This window comes from Tiliqua scincoides, chromosome 2 (genome assembly GCF_035046505.1).
Source record: "Tiliqua scincoides isolate rTilSci1 chromosome 2, rTilSci1.hap2, whole genome shotgun sequence".
NCBI lineage: Eukaryota > Metazoa > Chordata > Lepidosauria > Squamata > Scincidae > Tiliqua > Tiliqua scincoides.
The window spans coordinates 264,524,809-264,543,207 of NC_089822.1; the positions used below are offsets into that span (position 1 = coordinate 264,524,809).

At 47.0% G+C, this 18,399-nt stretch overlaps 2 protein-coding genes across 2 annotated transcripts in view; both read left to right on the plus strand.

The window, feature by feature from the left end:
- LOC136639152 (uncharacterized) overlaps positions 1-18,399 on the plus strand; it is a 140,982-nt gene that overhangs the window by 52,927 nt on the left and 69,656 nt on the right. The gene's annotated exons all lie outside the window — the stretch shown is intronic.
- LOC136640413 (zinc finger protein 420-like) lies at positions 518-17,586 on the plus strand. Its single transcript, XM_066615534.1, is given in 8 exon segments — positions 518-596; positions 1,275-1,393; positions 1,959-2,118; positions 6,052-6,141; positions 15,307-16,110; positions 16,112-16,885; positions 16,887-17,219; positions 17,221-17,586. Coding segments are annotated over 4 exon segments (1,728 nt in total). The 5' UTR covers positions 518-596; positions 1,275-1,393; positions 1,959-2,118; positions 6,052-6,141; positions 15,307-15,838; the 3' UTR covers positions 17,570-17,586.

Sequence of the window (18,399 nt, forward strand, 5' to 3'; positions counted from 1 at the left end):
AGATGACTGACTCAGAGCCCAGGCAGGGAAGGGCAGGGGGCTGGAAAGACAAACAGTGACACCTCCCATTTGTATGGGGCTGAATGGGGGTCCCAGCCCAGTCATCATCTGAGTCGCTCTCTTTTGCACCCTTTCCATTTCCACTATGTCTTTTTTGAGATGCAGCGACCAGAACTGGACACAATACTCCAGGTGTGGCCTTACCATCGATTTGTACAAAGGCGTTAAAATATTAGCCGCTTTGTTCTCAATGCCTTTTCTAATTCTCTTGGCTGCACAACTGCTAAATGCAGCAGGAGTTTTAACCCCCCTTTGGATCTGGTTCCACTGAGTGCATCAGAATATACCAGATTTTCCCAAAGCAGCAGGGCAGCTGAAGAGTCTTTCAGCACAGGGACAAGCCAAAAGGTAAAACTACAACTCCCAGGATGCTCTGTATATTGGAAAGGAGGGGGGAAGGTCTTCAAGTACCAGCATGCACTGGGCTCACTGGAATTCTGCTGAAGAGCCCCTGCAAAGACTTTCCAGCCTCCTGGACTCAGGGACAGGACATCATGCTGGGGAAAGAGACCCTGGAAGAGCCACCTGCAGCCTGGGTAGGGGAGAGGAGATGATCAGCTTGCATTGGGGGAAGGGGGGGAGGGAGGAGAAGGGGATGCCCAGCTGGAGGAGATGCACCTCCTGCCCCACCTGGGAGTTGGTGGTTCCAGACTTTGACGACCTGCAAAGAGACCTTCCTCTTCCCAGAGGAGCAGAAGGGGGTGGGAACCCACTTCCTGCTCTGCCCCTTCCTTTGCCTCCTCTGCTCAAGTGTCTGAGTCAGCAGCTCCCCCTCCCATGCTGCAAAGGGGGGGGGTCCCAGGACTGCAGTGCTAGGAAGGATTCAAGAGGGGTGGGAGAGGAGCCCTCAGGGGGCAGAGGCAGCCAAGCTAACAGCCTAGCTGGTGAAGGGAAAGGGGGGGCTGAAAAGAGGAGCTGCGACAGTCCCAGTCCCCCCATTTGCATCCAAAACTTTGTGTCTGCTCTGGGATGGCTTGATTTTCTGGTGGGGGTTTTGGCAGGGACAGTGGAAAAGCCAGAACAGGGAGGGCCAGCAGGGGCCCTTCAGCAGTGAAACCCCTGCAGAAAACTGTGGGGTGTGGAGGGGACCCTGAAGAGCAGGATCTGGAGCCCCGAACTGTTCCTAAAACTGTGGCGATGGGTGCTTTTGAACTCTGTTCTCTTTTTCATGCATGCTGGATCTTTGACACTGTTTATTGTTTGAATCATTGCAGGTCTCTTTGCTTTAACAGAGGCAAGTGGGATAAACATCATAGGAAAGAGAGCTGAAGTTTGCAGCCGAAAAGGATCCTTTCAGCAGCTCCCTGGGAAGAGGAGGAGGGGATGCCCAGAGGTGATGTGCCTCCTCACTTGGGATCCTCTGCAGAAATCTAAGCCTTACAAGGAGCTACTCTGGATTCCTAGAAGAGCAAAAAGGGGAGGGGATGTGATTGAGTAGGGAAGCCCCTTCCTTTGCCTCCTCCACCCCAGCAAACATGTGGACTCAGCAGACATGGACTCACCACCTCAGCCCCTCTGCTGAGTCCAAATGCAGTTGTGGCAAAGGGGGAGTCCCAGGGCAGAGGTGGGTAGAAAGGAGAAGCTCCCCCCCCCCACCTTGTGGGTGGAGATGCCCAGATTGGAAGCCCAGCCAGTGGAGGGAAAGGGGAGGTGGCTGAGAAGAAGACCAACGGCAGCACCTCCCCATTGCATGCTCAGCTATGGGTTTGCTCTCAGTTCCTGTGGTGTGGGTTTAGACATGGGCAATTTAAAAGCTGAGAGGGCCAGAAGGGGCCATTCAGCACTGAAACCCATGCAGAAAAGGGGGTGTGTAGGAGGGACACTGGAGGACAGTATTTTAGCCCTGGGACTGTTGATTGTTTTAACTATTGTACATTTTTTCGCCTTGGTTTCAACAGATGCAGTTGGGATAAAAATTATAAGAAAGAGAGGCGGAATTTGAAGCTGAAAAGGATCCTTTCTTGCCTGATCCAAAAGAAGCGTAGAAGTCATTAGAGATCTGATCTCTTCCAGACAAGGAACAGAGGAGGACAAAGCAAAGCCGGGTGATCTTTCAAGGTGTGCGTCTCAGCAGGGTGGGGGTGCTGGAGTCTCATCCCACTTAGGACCAAAGTGCCAAGACATCTCTGCTGCATCCAACCAGCTTTCAGCCCCTGCAGCTGCAATGGGCACGTTTAGGGCACCACACCTAACATCAGAACAGCCCCACTGGATCAGGCCAAAGATCCATCTAGTGCAGCATCCTGTATATCACAGTCAGTGGCATAGCTAAGGGTGCGGAGGGGGTAGCAGTTGCACCAGGCATCCAGCTTTAGGGAGCCAACAAGCGGAGCTTGACACTAGTGGCCAAAATTTTGGAAAAAAATTGGTATGTAAGAATAATACCATCATGTTATATATCTTTGGAAAGGTATTTTAATGCAAAATGCAGTGAGACAAACCTCATTGGAATATCTGTATTCTATCAAAAGTTATGGCCACTTAATCAGAAAATGAAAACACAACTGCATTATGGAACAAAAAGTGGATTTCTGAACTGAAAACAGACCTATGAGACTAAGGGCGCAATCCTAATGCCTTTCCAGCACTGGCATAGCAGTGCCAATGGGCCATGTGCTGCATCCTGCAGTTAGGTGTCACTCACTGAGGCCTCCTCAGAGTAAGGGCATGTTTGTTCCCTTACCTCAGAGCTGTATTACCCTTATGTCAGTGCTGGAAAGGCTGGAACACCAATAAGGTGTTAATATGAGTCAGCTCTCATTTCCATGTATCATACTATAAGTACCCCTTTTAACTGGGTAGAGGCACTTTTTCAAGTGGTGCTCCTCTTATATTCAAGAGGGGAGAATAACTGTCCCTCTTCACCCCAGTACAGTGTACCTAATTAATAAGGGCACACTTTTTTTTTTATTTCCTTCATTAATTAAATTTGATTTTGTCGTAAGGGGCTACAAAATATTCTTTGACCTGGGGGAGCAGATCAATGCCTTAGCTATGCCACTGGCTGGGGGGGGGGAGGCAGTGAAGACCAGAAGTGCTTGTGAGGAGCTCCAGAAGGATCTCTCCAAACTGGCAGAATGGGTAGCAAAATGGCTGATGCGCTTCATTGTCAGTAAGTGTAAGGTCATGCACATTGGGGCAAAGAATCAAAACTTCACATAAAGGCTGATGGGTTCTGAGCTGCCTGTGACAGACCAGGAGAGAGATCTTGGGGTGGAAGCGGACAGGTCGATGAAAGTGTCGACCCAGTGTGCGGCAGCAGTAAAGAAGGCCAATTCTATGCTTGGGATCATTAGAAAAGGTATTGAGAACAAAACGGCTAATATTATAATGCCGTTGTGCAAATCGATGGTAAGGCCACACCTGGAGTGTCCAGTTCTGGTCGCCGCATCTCCAAAAAGACATAGTGGAAATGGAAAAGGTGCAAAAGAGAGCAACTAAGGCTGGGGCACCTTGCTTATGAGGAAAGGCTACGGCGTTTGGGCCTCTTCAGCCTAGAAAAAAGATGACTGAGGGGGGACATGATTGAGACATACAAAATTATGCAGGGGATGGACAGCGTAGATAGGGAGATGCTCTTTACATTCTCACATAACATCAGAACCAGGGGACATCCACTAAAATTGAGCGTTGGGAGGGTTAGGACAGACAAAAGAAAATGTATTTCTTTACTCAGCGTGTGGTTGGTCTGTGGAACTCCTTGCCACAGCTGCCTGTCCCTGTTGCAACTGCCCTGGTCCTCCTGCACCTGAGTCCCCATGGGGTGCTTCCAAGAGTCCCTGCAAAGGCCCCAGCCCCTCCCTCCCAGCCCCTCCACTCATCTCTCCTGCAGGCTTGGAAGAGCCTCTGCTGCAGTCTTTCATCTTGGCTCTCGAAGGGGTAAGTTAAGCAGCTGCAAATTCCTAGAGGGGCAAATGGGGGGGCAGGAGGGAGACTGAGTTGGAAGCCACTTCCCTCCCCCCACTGGCCTCAGCTGCCTTCTCTGGTGAGTCCCTGTTTTGGGGGCAAAGCAGAGTCTTAGGGCTGCAGTGGATGGAAAGGAAGAGAAGGGGGGTGGGAGAGAAGCCCATAGAGGGGCAGGCAGATGACTGGCTCAGAGCCCAGGCAGAGTAGGGCAGGGGGCTCGGAAGACAGACAGCAACACCCCCACATTTTTATGGGGCTGAATGGGGGTTCCAGGCTGAAGTGGGTGGAAAAGGAGGGGAGATTAGGGTGAGAAGCCCCCAAGTGGGGGTGGGAGACAACCAGGCTCAACCAGTGAAGGGCGAGGAAGAAACGCCCCCAGTTGGGGGGAGATTGAAAGCTGAGGTGGGAGCTGGGGGTCCCAGGCTGAAGAGGCTGGAAGAAACGAGAAGAGGAAGGGGGAGAGGAGCCCCCAGGTGGGGCAGACGCAGGCTCAAAGCCCAGTCAGGGAAGGGCAAGGGGCTGGGAAGATAGGGATGCTCCCCATTTGCCTGGGGCTGAATGGGGGTCCCAGACTGAAGAGAGTGGAGATGAAAAGGGAGGGAGGGGAGCCCCCAGGTGGGCAGACAGAGAGGCTCAGAGTCCAGTCAGGGAAGCGCAGGGGGCTAGAAAGACAAACAGCGACCCCCCAATTTGCCTGGGGCTGAATGGGGGTCCCAGGCTGAAGTGGGTGGAAGAGGAGGGGGAGGGGGAGAGGAACCTCCAGGTGGGAAATCATGACTCCCCCCCATTTGCAAATGTGTGACTGGGGGTCCCAGGCTGTTGAGGGAGAGGGAGGGGAGAGAAGCCCCCAAGTGGGGCTGGGAGACAGCCAGGCTCAGCCAGTGAAGGGAGAGGAAGAGAAGCCCCCAGGTGAGGGGAGACTGAAAGCTTCCCAGGTGGGGGGAGAGGAGCTGGGAAGTGAATCTGTGACAGTCCCCCCCCCACATGCCAAACCTTTGGATCTGCCCTTAAAGGAGTCAAGTTTATTTTTATCTTCTCCTAATACCAAGAGCCTTCTCCATTTGCCTGATCACCTCCAGGGCTTGTGGATGATGCCCTCTTGGACTTGGTCTGTGATGGTGTCAAGAGAGGCCTTTGGAACCTGCTGCTTTGCCAGCCCTATTCCGGCATCAGAGCCACGCAGAGGAACTGGCAACTTGAGTCATCCTTCTCTTGGTTTTCTCTGCAGCCCAAATCATAATTTTCCTTCTTATTGTGGAGGCAGAACTCTTATGCTCAAGTCAGCCCTTTATCCCTTCCCAGCTGGTGAAGCTGCACCAAAAAGGCGCACTGTATCGGGGTGTGTGTGTGTGTGTGTGTGTGTGTGTGAGTGAGAGAGAGAGAGAGAGAGAGGGATTGGGATCCTTTGGAGGGGAAAGGGGATATAAATCCCGTTACTCCTCTATATCTGTATTGAGCTCTGCATATCACTTGATAGGTAATTTAATGCAGGATTCAATGAAACAAACCACCTTGAATTACAGGTCAGGCCCCTTTATCCAGAGATGGCATCCGCGGATTTGCCGCCCCAGGGATGCCGAACCCCCGGATTGCCCCACTGCAGATCTCCTAGTCGTGACTGGAACCTTCTTCCGGTTGTGTCTGGGAGGTTTTCTGAACCTCGGAGGGGCTGCACTCCACTGCACGTGGTCTCTCCGAACCTCAGAGCCTTTTCTAGTGGCTGTTTGCTGATTTTTTAAAATCTCTGACTCGCTGGACGTTGTTAAGCCAGTGAGGTCGGGGAATGTGAGAAGTCTGAGAGAGCACAAGCTGCGACAGTTACATGTTGCTGAACGGCATTTTGTTACTTCAGGGAGTAAATACCCACACAGGCAGTGTTAAAACAAGAAAACTAAACTCCTGGACTTCCTTACACTCACCTGGACAGCAGCTTCAAAACAGCTTCTGGCCTACAAGATGGAGTCAGGCCTAGCCAGAGTCTTTATCATGGTCATCACAGATTGGGGTCTGCCTAGGATCAGGTCTCTTGGGAAAGCCTTGCTATGGTGTAGACTGAAGTATCTCATCTCCTTGTTTATTTCTCAGAGGAATTTCCCAAACCTGCCTTCGTTTCCCAGCTGGAAGAAGGGGAGTGTGTGTTTCTCCAGGATCTCCAGGAAGAACAGAAATCAGCAGGTACTTTATGTACTTAACACAGCAGTAGCTTCAGAGAAGTGTACAAGCTGAGGGGGGAATTCTTTGGCACAGTAGAAACTCCCCCCCTCCCCGGGGTAAGTTGGTGCTGTTGAGGATGAGTCAGCACAGCACATCTCTGCCATTCCGATCTCATCACCTGCAAGCCAGGACAGCAGCTTGGCCAAGCTGCAGTCTGAAAATGTCAGTGTGATTTGAGCGACTGATGCTCTTGCCCCCCACTTTCCTCTCCACACCACAGCCTCCTCCAAGGACGCTGGACCCTGATGGAAGACAGTCCCAAATCAGCCCCACCGAGCAAATGCAGGAGTCAAGCTTCTGTGAAGGGCTTCCAGGCAATGAGACCAGTACAGTTGAGCTGTGCTGTGCTGACTCATCCTAACCAGAGCAGAGTCTCCCCAGAAAGGAGGGCAGTTTCTGTTGTGAGGAAGGGTCCCCATTCACCATGCGGCCTTTGGATGGGGGCCCTCATGGGACTTTTGTCTGAAAGCTGGAGTGTAGAGAGGAGAAAAGTGACATTTTGTTTTGCTCTCTGATTCCAGTGAGTACCTTTTAACTTGCACCACCTCTGAAGTCAGTGCAGTTTTAGGGCACCATTGAGGTTGTGACCAGGATCCAGGCATAGGATTTGCCACACCACCTCCCCTGTCCATCACCCTCCTGCCTCTGCCCCTTGTTCTCTGCATGCTGGTGGAGTGACTACGGCGGCATAGAATTTAATCCACAGATCTGCCCAGCATAGTGGTATCTTTGGTGTAAGGGGGCTTCCCTCAAATCCTGTGCTGCTCAGTCTGGATTCATTATAGTGGAAGAGGATATCACACAGGTTGTGGGGAATTGTGCCAGAGACTCATTTGGCAGATAAGGAGGAACACCACGTGAAAATTATTACAGGGTTGTTGTTTATGTTCACGCACGCACGCACGCACGCACGCACGCACGCACACGGTCCAGGTGTTTGATAGTTCCCAAAAGCTTCCTGCTTGCCGCAGATGGCCGATGCAATTCAGGTGTGGAGTGGATGCCCTATCAATCATGTCTGAGTCCTCCAAAATGTTGTAGAGCAGAGGTTCCCAAACTGTGGGTTGGAACCAACTGATGGGTTGCAGTGCATCTTTTTTAAAATTCAGATTTGGGGTAGGTACAAAGGTAGATACGTAGGTCGGGGGAATACAAAGGAAAGATACATTAGGTCTCCACTAGAGTACAGTTTTGGTTTCTTTTTCCTTCAAATAACTACAGATCTGACACATCTTCTTAATTATTTTGTTCTATTTCTAACCAATTGTAAAAAGGTTCCCATATATCCTTAATTCTATCTAATTTACCATCATCATGTAATATTTCTGATAAAATATCAATTTCAACTATTTCATAAATTTTTGCTATTGACATGTTCATATTTGGCACCTCTATATTTTCCCACATCTTTGCAAATAAAAGTCTTGCTGCAGTGTTGATGTGAATCAAAAGATGTCTGATATTTCCACTATAACTATCTGGTATAATATTTAGGAGAAATAATTCTGGAACAAAGGGGACAGAACACTTTAACATTTTCTGTAACATAGTAGTACATTTTCCCAGTACTTTTTTTACTTTAGAGCAGGTCCAGCACATATGGTAAAATGTTCCTACAAAATCTTTACATTTCCAACATTTGTTAGACAATCCTTTATACAATTTAGCTAGTTTATCAGGGGGAAAATGCCACCTATAAAACATCTTGTAAATATTTTCTTTAAACGAAACTGCTTTAGTTAATCTAATATTATTTTTCCATATTTGCTCCCAACTTTCCAAAGGTATAGTATGTCCAATATTTTTTGCCCATTGTATCGTGTCTTTTACTATTTCATCTTCCATATTTATGTCTAATAAAAACTTATACATTTTTTAAATTATTTTCCTTCATCTTCGAAAAATAACTTATCAAATTCAGTATCTTGTAAATATATTCCTGTTTTTTTTTTTTATCCTCCTTCAGTCTTGATTTTATGTGGATTTCTAACCACCAATCCAGAGCTATACCTTTATTATTAAGTTCTTCTTTCGACCACAGTTCTGTTTTTTCATTTAGCAGCTCTCAATAGAGTTTATTTTGCAATTCATCAATCCAATCTGGTTTGGTCGCCATCTCCAGTGGTTTAATCCATATTGGTATTTTCTCATAGAGCTTATATCTAATCTGCTTCCATACTCGTAGCAATGCTCTTCTTATTAAATGTTGTTTAAAATGTCCATTATACTTAGCTTTATCATATATAAGAAAAGCATGCCATCCAATTTGAAGATCATAAACTTCTAATAATCTTTGATTCTTCAGATTTGCCATTCTTTAATCCAGTTTAAAACTGCAGCTTGATAATATATTTCCCAATTTGGGAGTCCAAATCCAGCCCATTCTTTAGAGTCTTGTAGAATCTTCATCTTAATTCTTGCTTTTTTACCTTGCCAAACAAATTTAGTTATGACTCTATTTAATTCTATAAAAAAATTCCCTTTAAGTAAAATTGGGATAGTTTGAAATAAGAACATCACTGTAGGTAATATATTCATTTTAATCGTTGCGATCCTGCCCATAAAAGAAAGTTTCAATTTGCTGCGTTTTTCTAGGTCTTTTTTAATTTCTTTTAACAGTTTCAAATAATTATCTTCCATCAGGGTGCTGGAGTTTTTAGTTAAAATTATACCCAAATATTTGATTTTGGAAGTTATTTGTAAACCATACTCTTGTAGTTGTTGTTTCTCCTTCTCTCTTATATTTTCCACTAATAGTTTAGTCTTTTGATAGTTAATCTTTAATCCAGCTACATTTCCATAATTATTTAAATCTTCCAATAAGGATTCCAAAGAATTACTTGGGTTTTCCAATATAAATACCAAATCATCTGCATATGCTTGCAATTTAAAGATTTCATTCTGTATTTTTACTCCTGTAATTCTGTCATCTGTTGTTATTACATTATTTAATATTTCCAGTGTAAGGATGAAGAGCAATGGTGAAAGCAGACATCCTTGTCGAGTTCCCTGTTGGATCAGTATTTCCTTTGTCAATTCTCCATTTATTCTTATTTTTGCCTTTTGTGTAGAATAGATTCCTCAGATGACTTTTGTAAAATTTTCTCCCAATCTCATTTCCGTTAATTGTTGTATCATCAAACCCCAGTCCATGTTATCGAATGCTTTCTGTGTGTCTAGAAAACCCAAACCTATCTTTTTTCCTGCATGTGCTTCAAAATATTCTAACATAATTATCCTCACATTATTTTTCAAATGTCTGTTTGGTAGACATTCATTCATCTGGTCTGCGGATTGGTCAAACTGTTTTTTAACATTCTGTTCCAACGTTTTGACATCCTCTTTAATTTGGTTAATATCCACTTCCAGTTTTTTAATTTGTGTCATATCCTCTTTCCGCTCCTTCAAAAATTCCATAATCCCAACCTGGCCATCTAGTTTCAGATGCTTTCCCTGTGTCAAATTGGTCAGTGCAGAAAATGCTAGCGAGGGGGATGTTGCTTTAGGAATTTTGGTGAATTCCTTTTTTTGTGTATCCTTCCCTCCTTCTTCCACTTAACAATAAAACAACCACATCACTTCTCTTCACGTTACCACATTTATAGCCCAGACAGACAGGGCCCACTCTTCCAAGACGCCTCCCCCCAAAGTCAAAATACTCACCCATGTGACCCAGTTCCAAAGAAATGTATATTTCTTCTTTTCCAATATGTGTCACTTTAACATCAAAATTTGTAATCCAAACTGGGCCTGCTCTTAGCCAGTAAGTCACTAAAGGGCATATCAATCTTCTTATTATGTTCCCAGATAAATCCCCAACAGGCTTTCCAAACTGCTGTATTCCATCAAATACTTTGCTTTTTCAGCATAGTCTGAGTGTCGTAAAGTTCTGTTTCACACATGGGGAAGGAAAAACCTCCCCCAAGTTCCGTCACCTCAGAAACACCTAGCAGCCAATAAACTGTGTCTTTAAGACTCCCTGTGCTGGTCTGCTGCCATCGTGACAATCAAAATGTTTCCACTTCAAATTGTTGTGTGTTTCCTTTTATTACATTTCCTTCTTTACAGCCAAAATTACAAATCAGGGGGTGCACCTCTTCCCATAGAAGCAGGGGGGGGGATTTCATAAGAACATAAGAACAGCTCCACTGGATCAGGCCATAGGCCCATCTAGTCCAGCTTCCTGTATCTCACAGCGGCCCACCAAATGCCCCAGGGAGCACACCAGATAACAAGAGACCTCATCCTGGTGCTCTCCCCTACATCTGGCATTCTGACTTAACCCATTCCTAAAATCAGGAGGTTGCGCATACACATCATGGCTTGTACCCCATAATGGATTTTTCCTCCAGAAACTCGTCCAATCCCCTTTTAAAGGCGTCTAGGCTAGACGCCAGCACCACATCCTGTGGCAAGGAGTTCCACAGACCAACCACTCGCTGAGTAAAGAAATATTTTCTTTTGTCTGTCCTAACCCGCCCAACACTCAATTTTAGTGGATGTCCCCTGGTTCTGGTATTATGTGAGAGTGTAAAGAGCATCTCCCTATCCACTCTGTCCATCCCCTGCATAATTTTGTATGTCTCAATCATGTCCCCCCTCAAGCGTCTCTTTTCTAGGCTGAAGAGGCCCAAACGCCGTAGCCTTTCCTCTGATGTCTCCAACTATTTCCTATGATGTCTCCAACTTGTATCTTCTTAGTGGGAATGTACACACCTCCAAGCATACAAATCTTCAGATCCATATGATCAGCTAATTATTCAAAAGTAGTTCTCTTTGCTAGTCCCAAAGCATTCAGGATGTGGAGCTGTGACTGATGATATAAACCAGCTGTGTTCCGTATTTCTCCATCAGTCACAGATTAAAGGTTTGCCGCTTGTTTACTCAAGGCCAAGGAAGCTTGCCGCTCTCCTTGGACGTTCTTTAGATAAATAGTCTAAAGTAAATGACTCACCACCAACTCTATTTCTTCTAGAGATGCTGGTTTCTTGAGTTTTGAGAACTTAATACTTTGAAGTCAGAGTCTGTTTTCTTATCGCCGCCTTCTAAAACTGCTAATGGAGAAGAAGAAGGGGGGCTACCCAGCTGGTCTTGGAAATGGAGGCCATTTCCAAGAATCTGCGTCTGTCTGCATACAGCACGGCTCCTGTCCACCCCACAAGACCGCCGTCCTTGAGTAGACTGGAGCCTAGAGGACCTGACCCCTTAGACCTGGGGTCAGCAACCTGCCATTCTGGAGCCGCAAGCGGCTCTTTCAGCCTTCTGCTGCGGCTCCGTGCGGGGCAAACCCGTGGGAGGGAGGGGCTCACCCCTCCCGCAGCGCACCTGCCCCTCACCAGCCTGAGCGCACTAGCGCAGCTCCCACGCATCCTGCGGCTGCGCCCCATAGGAGAGGGCGCGAACGGGCTGGCGGAGCAGCTCCTGCCCAAAGAGCCCGCACCGCCCGTTCCCTCCTGCCTGAGCCGCAGCGCAAAAGCAAGCAATTGAGTGCAGCTGCTCAATCCTCCTGTGCGTGTCTCCTCAAAAGTAAGTCCCATTGTGCTTGCTCCCAGGAACGTGTGCCCAGGATTACAGCCTTCAAGCTGCCCACTCAGCATTCCCCCGTCACTCACTCACTCACACGCTCACTGCTCCATTTCCTTCACTTGTGATAGAGAGATTTCTGGGACTTGGTCTCTGGGTCAAATTGCTAAGCAGACATAGACTTCTTTATAAGCATATAGAAAATTTATTTACATGCTATTTACAGATTAAGAATAGATTTGGTTGGATACAGGTTTTAAGTTACCCCATGGTGGATCTTTGATTTCTTCCCCAAACCACACCCAAAACTCCTATACTTGTACTCTATGAAAAACAAGTGACCCATGTGATATTCATGTCACTTCCCTCTCCTTATTTGGCATACTGGTGCATGGCTCTAGCCCTCACTGGGAAATCCGTTATCTATGTATGGAGAAGTTCTGGCTTGCACTTTGATTTCACAACACCTTGGAATGTTCTTTTTGGGAATGCTATGACAAACATGTTTTTCTCTGCAGGTCATCTTGACATTTTCTACCTTGTTTTTAACAGAAAAACACTATTCATTTTTCCTAATGTTCCTTCTCTGAGAGAAGTTAGGTTAACCCCTAAAATCTCCAACACTTGGAAACTTGAAAGGGTTTTGGAGACCCCTGCATCAGATGGTATTCTGTATTGGCAACCTTCAGTCTCGAAAGACTATGGTATCGCGCTCTGAAAGGTGGTTCTGGCACAGCGTCTAGTGTGGCTGCACGAGCGTCTAGTTCCTTGCACGAGTTCTCCATAGAGGAGATCCTTTGGGATCCAGCCATCATCCATTCTCACGACATGACCAAGCCAACGCAGGCATCTCTGTTTCAGCAGTGAATACATGCTAGGGATTCCAGCACGTTCCAGGACTGTGTTGTTTGGAACTTTGTCCTGCCAGGTGATGCCGAGGATGCGTCGGAGGCAGCGCATGTGGAAAGCGCTCAGTTTCCTCTCCTGTTGTGAGCGAAGAGTCCATGACTCGCTGCAGTACAGAAGTGTACTCAGGACGCAAGCTCTGTAGACCTGGATCTTGGTATGTTCCGTCAGCTTCTTGTTGGACCAGACTCTCTTTGTGAGTCTGGAAAACGTGGTAGCTGCTTTACCGATGCGCTTGTTTAGCTCGGTATCGAGATATGTTTGTATACTGTATGTGTAACATACTGTATATGTAGCATCAAAGCATATTTCATTGTTGGGAAGTAATCAGTATGCCTTTTATTTTATGCAGTTTTGAACTCTTAGCTTGTTTGTTCAGGAGCACCTTTGTGAACAGTGTTAAGTAGTACTAAGTGGTCTTGTTCAGAGGTAGTATTGTGTGGAAAGGCATTTACAGAAGTACAGAAGTAAATGACAGTAAAGAATGACAGTATCCTTCACAAGCAGTTCACCTGTGCACAATCTAAAACAGTTGTTCTCCAACTGTGGGTCTGGACCTGATTTTTAGTGGGACCTAGAAGAGGGAAGTGTATTATATAACTGTGACCTATAAGAGGGGAGCGCAAACTATATATGCAGTGTATATCTACTCCCCTGGGAGTGAGTCCCGTTGACTCTACTGGTGCTGACTTCTGAGTAGACAGGGAGAGGAGCCACTCGCAGGCTGCACTCCTGTCCATGCATCCCTGAGATGAAGCCCGTTGACTCTACTGGGGCTGACTTACCTTTCCCCCTGTTTTTGCACTGGTATGTATGGAGATCTGCCCCCCCCCCAACTTCCATCTGTTGGTTCTGTGTGCAAGGGGTTTTGCAATGGTCTTGCTGTGATATCTATATAGAGATCTTCCCTCCCCCGCACCTTCTCCCTGTTTTTGCACTGGTCTGTATAGAGATCTGCTCCCCAACCCCACTTGTATTGGAATCGAGGAAGATCTGGTGAGGAGGTAGATGTGGTGTCAGCAGTGGCCCCTTTAAGGGTAAGCCTGGGCATCCAGCAGAGTGTGCTGCACAGCTGCAGCCACTTGAAGGCAATAGGGCCCTCAGGGATATAAGAGCACCTGAGGCAGGAAGGGTTTGTGGGTTGTAGAAGGAGTGCAGGTTGACTTTGGAATCTGACCTGGCTTATTGACTTTGTACTTTGACTTGGATACTCTGACTGATTTTGGAATCTGACCTTGGACTGTGACTTGGCTTATTGACTTTGGACTCTGCCCTGGATACTCTGACTGACTTTGTGACTAAGGGACTGCTAGAGACACTGGAGTTTGAAGTGCGGCTGCTGTGCCCAAGACCTGCTGACGATCCAGGGTCTGCTGTAGTGGTGGGAGGCTGCTGGCAGGAGAGAGGACCTCTGCAGGTTGAACAGGGGAGCTACCATGGAGGTGGGGTCCAGCAGGACTGCAGGGCAGAACCAGGGCCATTTGTTGGGGGAAAGGGGAGCTAATTTGCTTAAAGTGGGCATAATTCTCCAGGCAGAGAATGGCCTTGGAATCAGGCAAAACACCATAGAGGACCAGGTGTCTGAAAACACAGGACAAGAATGTATGATAAAACTAACTAAAAGCTACAAGAGGGAGCTACTTTATAAAAATGGGACCTATAAGAGCATAAAGGTAAAAAAAACAAAACTACATATGCAGTGTTATCTTCATTTTAGGTGTCAAAAGGGTTTTGTGGCTCCCAAAGTTTTTTTTCCTCTGGAAAATGGGTCCAAATGGCTCTTTGAGTGTTTAAGGTTGCCGACCCCTGCCTTAGACCCTCTTTCCTGAGGTGTCAAGGGACTCTCTCCACACCTAAGAGAGCGGAAACAGAGCAAATATCGGAGCTTAGTTTAAATTTTTGGTGGGTCGTGAAACTGACAAGCTGATAGCTGACAAGGCAAATGTATTGAGCCCTATGAAAACAAAAATGGAGAAGCATGTACGCGCTTACTCATAAGTAGGTGACCGTGCCTTGGTCCAAAGCAAACGGGAATGCAAGGCCACCAGTCAGATCTGATGACTGTGGAACTCAACAGTGCTCCAGGAGGTGGTCGTCCCCTCCCCCAACACTAGTAGAAAGAATGAAGACAGAAGCATGAGCGGGTGGTAAAGCGAAACATATTTTTAGTCTCATAAAGGTAGGTGGGTCCCAATAGAGTGTCGTCTTAAAAAAGTGTGTCCTGGTGCTAGCAAGTTTGGGAACCACTGTTGTAGAGGATAATCCACTCAACTCTTGGACCGCGTAGTTTCAGTCGTTCTCCTCCCAGATCTTCTCTTCTGCCCTAGGCTGCCTCCTGCCTCTTTCTCCTTTCAGGTAGGTGCAGTAACTGCTTTATCCAAATCGAGGTTTGGCTGAGCATGTCCTAACACCAGCACCATCAAAAGAGGGTTTTCCAGACGTGCCCTGGCTGATCTCCAGCTTATGTGGAACTGTCCCTCCAGGCTTATTTGTTTGTTAGTGTTCAAGCTCATTCAGTATTTATTGCCATTTTTTAAAAAACAAACACGTTCATCAATAAGCCCAGGTGTAGAAAAGGATAGAATTCACTGCCACTGAACCCACTGGGGTTTACTTCTGAGTATATACACCTAGATGTGTGTGTTTGAGGTCCCATTTCTCTATTGTGCTGCTAAACAAGTTTACCTCTCCTTCCAGCAAGCTACAGAGAAGACAGTGAAGACCAGAGGGAGCCATGTGGGCTGTCACTGGAAACAACTACATGTGACCTGCAGGAAGTGACTTTTAGATACGAAGATGGATCGGTGAGGCAGGAAGGAAGCCCAGATCCTCTCTGGAGTACTCAGGGCCCAAATCTATTCAACTTTCCAGCACCAAAGTAAGGGAAGAAACATCTTGAGGAGGGCTGTGCAACTGCCTCCTTACTACAGGATGCAGCATGGCTGGGCCAGCACTGGAAAACTGGAAAGGATTAGACCGTCACTGAGTTGTTTATCAGGGTTATGAGGGACATGAAATCCTGATCAAGCAGGAACATCTCAAAGGGAAGAGAGGAAAGAGGCTTCCATTGCACCAGGAGAGAATCAGTTTTACATCCAACATTACCAAACTCAGCAAAAATCACACAGAGAAGATACGCAAAAGGGAGACACCTGCACATCAGAAAGATCAAGGATGCAGAAGGGAAACGAGAAAGAGAAATGAAAAAATAAATCTGATACTCATCAGAATGGAGATCTCGTTGTCATCCCAGTTAAACCACAAAATGGAATTGGAAAGAGGAAGGAGAAGTGTCCCCAATGTGCACAGATCCCAAAAGCAGAAATCACAACTAAGAAGACATCAAAGAACCACACGGGAGAAACCTTATGAATGCTTGGAGTGTGGAAAGAGCTTCAGTAGCAGCTCACAGCTGACTTTGCATCAAAGGACCCACACAGGGGAGAAACCATATCAATGCTTGGAGTGTGGAAAGAGCTTCATTCAGAACTCAAAGCTGACTGCATCAAACAAAGCACACAGGGGAGAAACCATATCAATGCTTGGAGTCTGGAAAGAGCTTCAGTACGAGCTCACACCTGACTTTGCATCAAAGGACCCACACAGGGGAGAAACCATATCAATGCTTGGAGTGTGGAAAGAGCTTCAGTCAGCGCTCAGAATTGACTGTGCATCAAAGAACCCACACAGGGGAGAAACCATATCAATGCTTGGAGTGTGGAAAGAGCTTCAGTCAGCGCTCAGAATTGACTGTGCATCAAAGAACCCACACAGGGGAGAAACCATATCAGTGCTTGGAGTGTGGAAAGAGCTTCAGTCAGCGCTCAGAATTGACTGTGCATCAAAGAACCCACACAGGGGAGAAACCATATCAATGCTTGGAGTGTGCAAAGAGCTTCAGTACGAGCTCACACCTCACTTTGCATCAAAGGATCCACAGAGGGGAGAAACCATATCAATGCTTGGAGTGTGCAAAGAGCTTCAGTGTCAACTCATCCCTGGCTCAACATCAAATAACCCACACAGGGGAGAAACCATATCAATGCTTGGAGTGTGCAAAGAGCTTCAGTAGGAGCTCAAACCTGACTTTGCATCAAAGGACCCACACAGGGGAGAAACCATATCAGTGCTTGGAGTGTGCAAAGAGCTTCAGTAGGAGCTCATCCCTGACTTTGCATCAAGGGAGCCACACAGGGGAGAAACCATATCAATGCTTGGAGTGTGGAAAGAACTTCAGTCTGAGCTCACAGCTGACTGTGCATCAAAGGACCCACACGGGAGAAACCATATCAATGTTTGGAGTGTGGAAAGAGATTTAGTCAGAGCTCACAGCTGACTAAGCATCAAAGGACCCACACAGGGGAGAAACCATATCAGTGCTTGGAGTGTGGAAAGAGCTTCAGTAGCAGCGCAAACCTGACTTTGCATCAAAGGACCCACACAGGGGAGAAACCATATCAATGCTTGGAGTGTGGAAAGAGCTTCATTCAGAACTCAAAGCTGACTGTGCATCAAACAAAGCACACAGGGGAGAAACCATATCAATGCTTGGAGTGTGGAAAGAGCTTCAGTACGAGCTCACACCTGACTTTGCATCAAAGGACCCACACGGGAGAAACCATATCAATGCTTGGAGTGTGGAAAGAGCTTCAGTACGAGCTCACACCTGACTTTGCATCAAAGGACCCACACAGGGGAGAAACCGTATCAATGTTTTGAATGTGGAAAGAGCTTCAGTACGAGCTCACACCTGACTTTGCATCAAAGAACGCATACAGGGGAGAAACCGTATCAATGCTTGGAGTGTGGAAAGAGCTTCAGTACGAGCTCCTACTTGACTGTGCATCAAAGGACCCACACAGGGGAGAAACCGTATCAATGCTTTCAGTGTGGAAAGAGCTTCAGTACGAGCTCCTACCTGACTCTGCATCAAAGAACCCACACAAGGGAGAAATCTTAGAAATGCTTGGAGTGTGGAAAGTGTTTCCCTGGAAAACAAGCCTGTCAGTGCATCAAAGCATTAAAGAACTCGGAACAGGAAGAATCCATATTGCCATACATCAGTTGGAGCTACAATCTGACAGCATATCAAACACTCCTTAAAGGAGAGCATGGAGTTAAAGGAATTAACACTCCTTAAAGGAGCTTAAATGCTTGGAGTCTGTAAGAAGTTTCCCTCATTCCTTTATAGTACAGGTCTCGCCTCTGCTTCCCGAACCCCCGCAGATACCAAAACACACAGATAACCAATTCTGTGGGTTGGGGCCCTCATCTGACCTCCGGATGCGACGGGAAGGGCCTTCTTGTGATATCCAGAGGGCTCAGAAAACCTCCCAGATGCAACCAAAAGGCACTTCCATTCATGTCCCGGAGGTTCTTTGTGAGTCCTCCAGCCAGAAGTTCTCAACCCGCAGTGGGGTGGGTCACTTCCGGTGGATCCTGACAGATGCTCATTCTAAAACATGGGTCCTGGCACTAAATGCGTGAGAACCACTGCTTTACTCATCAAGGTAGTCTTCGGAACACAAGGCAGGATTGGTGGGTCCAGACCTGCAAAGAGACCTTCCGCTTCCCAGAGGAGCAAAAGGGGGTGGGAACCACTTCCTGCTCTGCCCCTTCCTTTGCATCCTCTGCTCAAGTGTCTGAGTCAGCAGCAGCTCCCCCTCCCATGCTGCAAAGGGGGGGCGTCCCAGGACAGCAGTGGTTGGAGGAAATCAAGAGGGGTGGGAGAGGAGCCCCAAGGGGGATGAGGCAGCCATGTTCAAAGCCCAGCTGGTGAAGGGAAAGGGG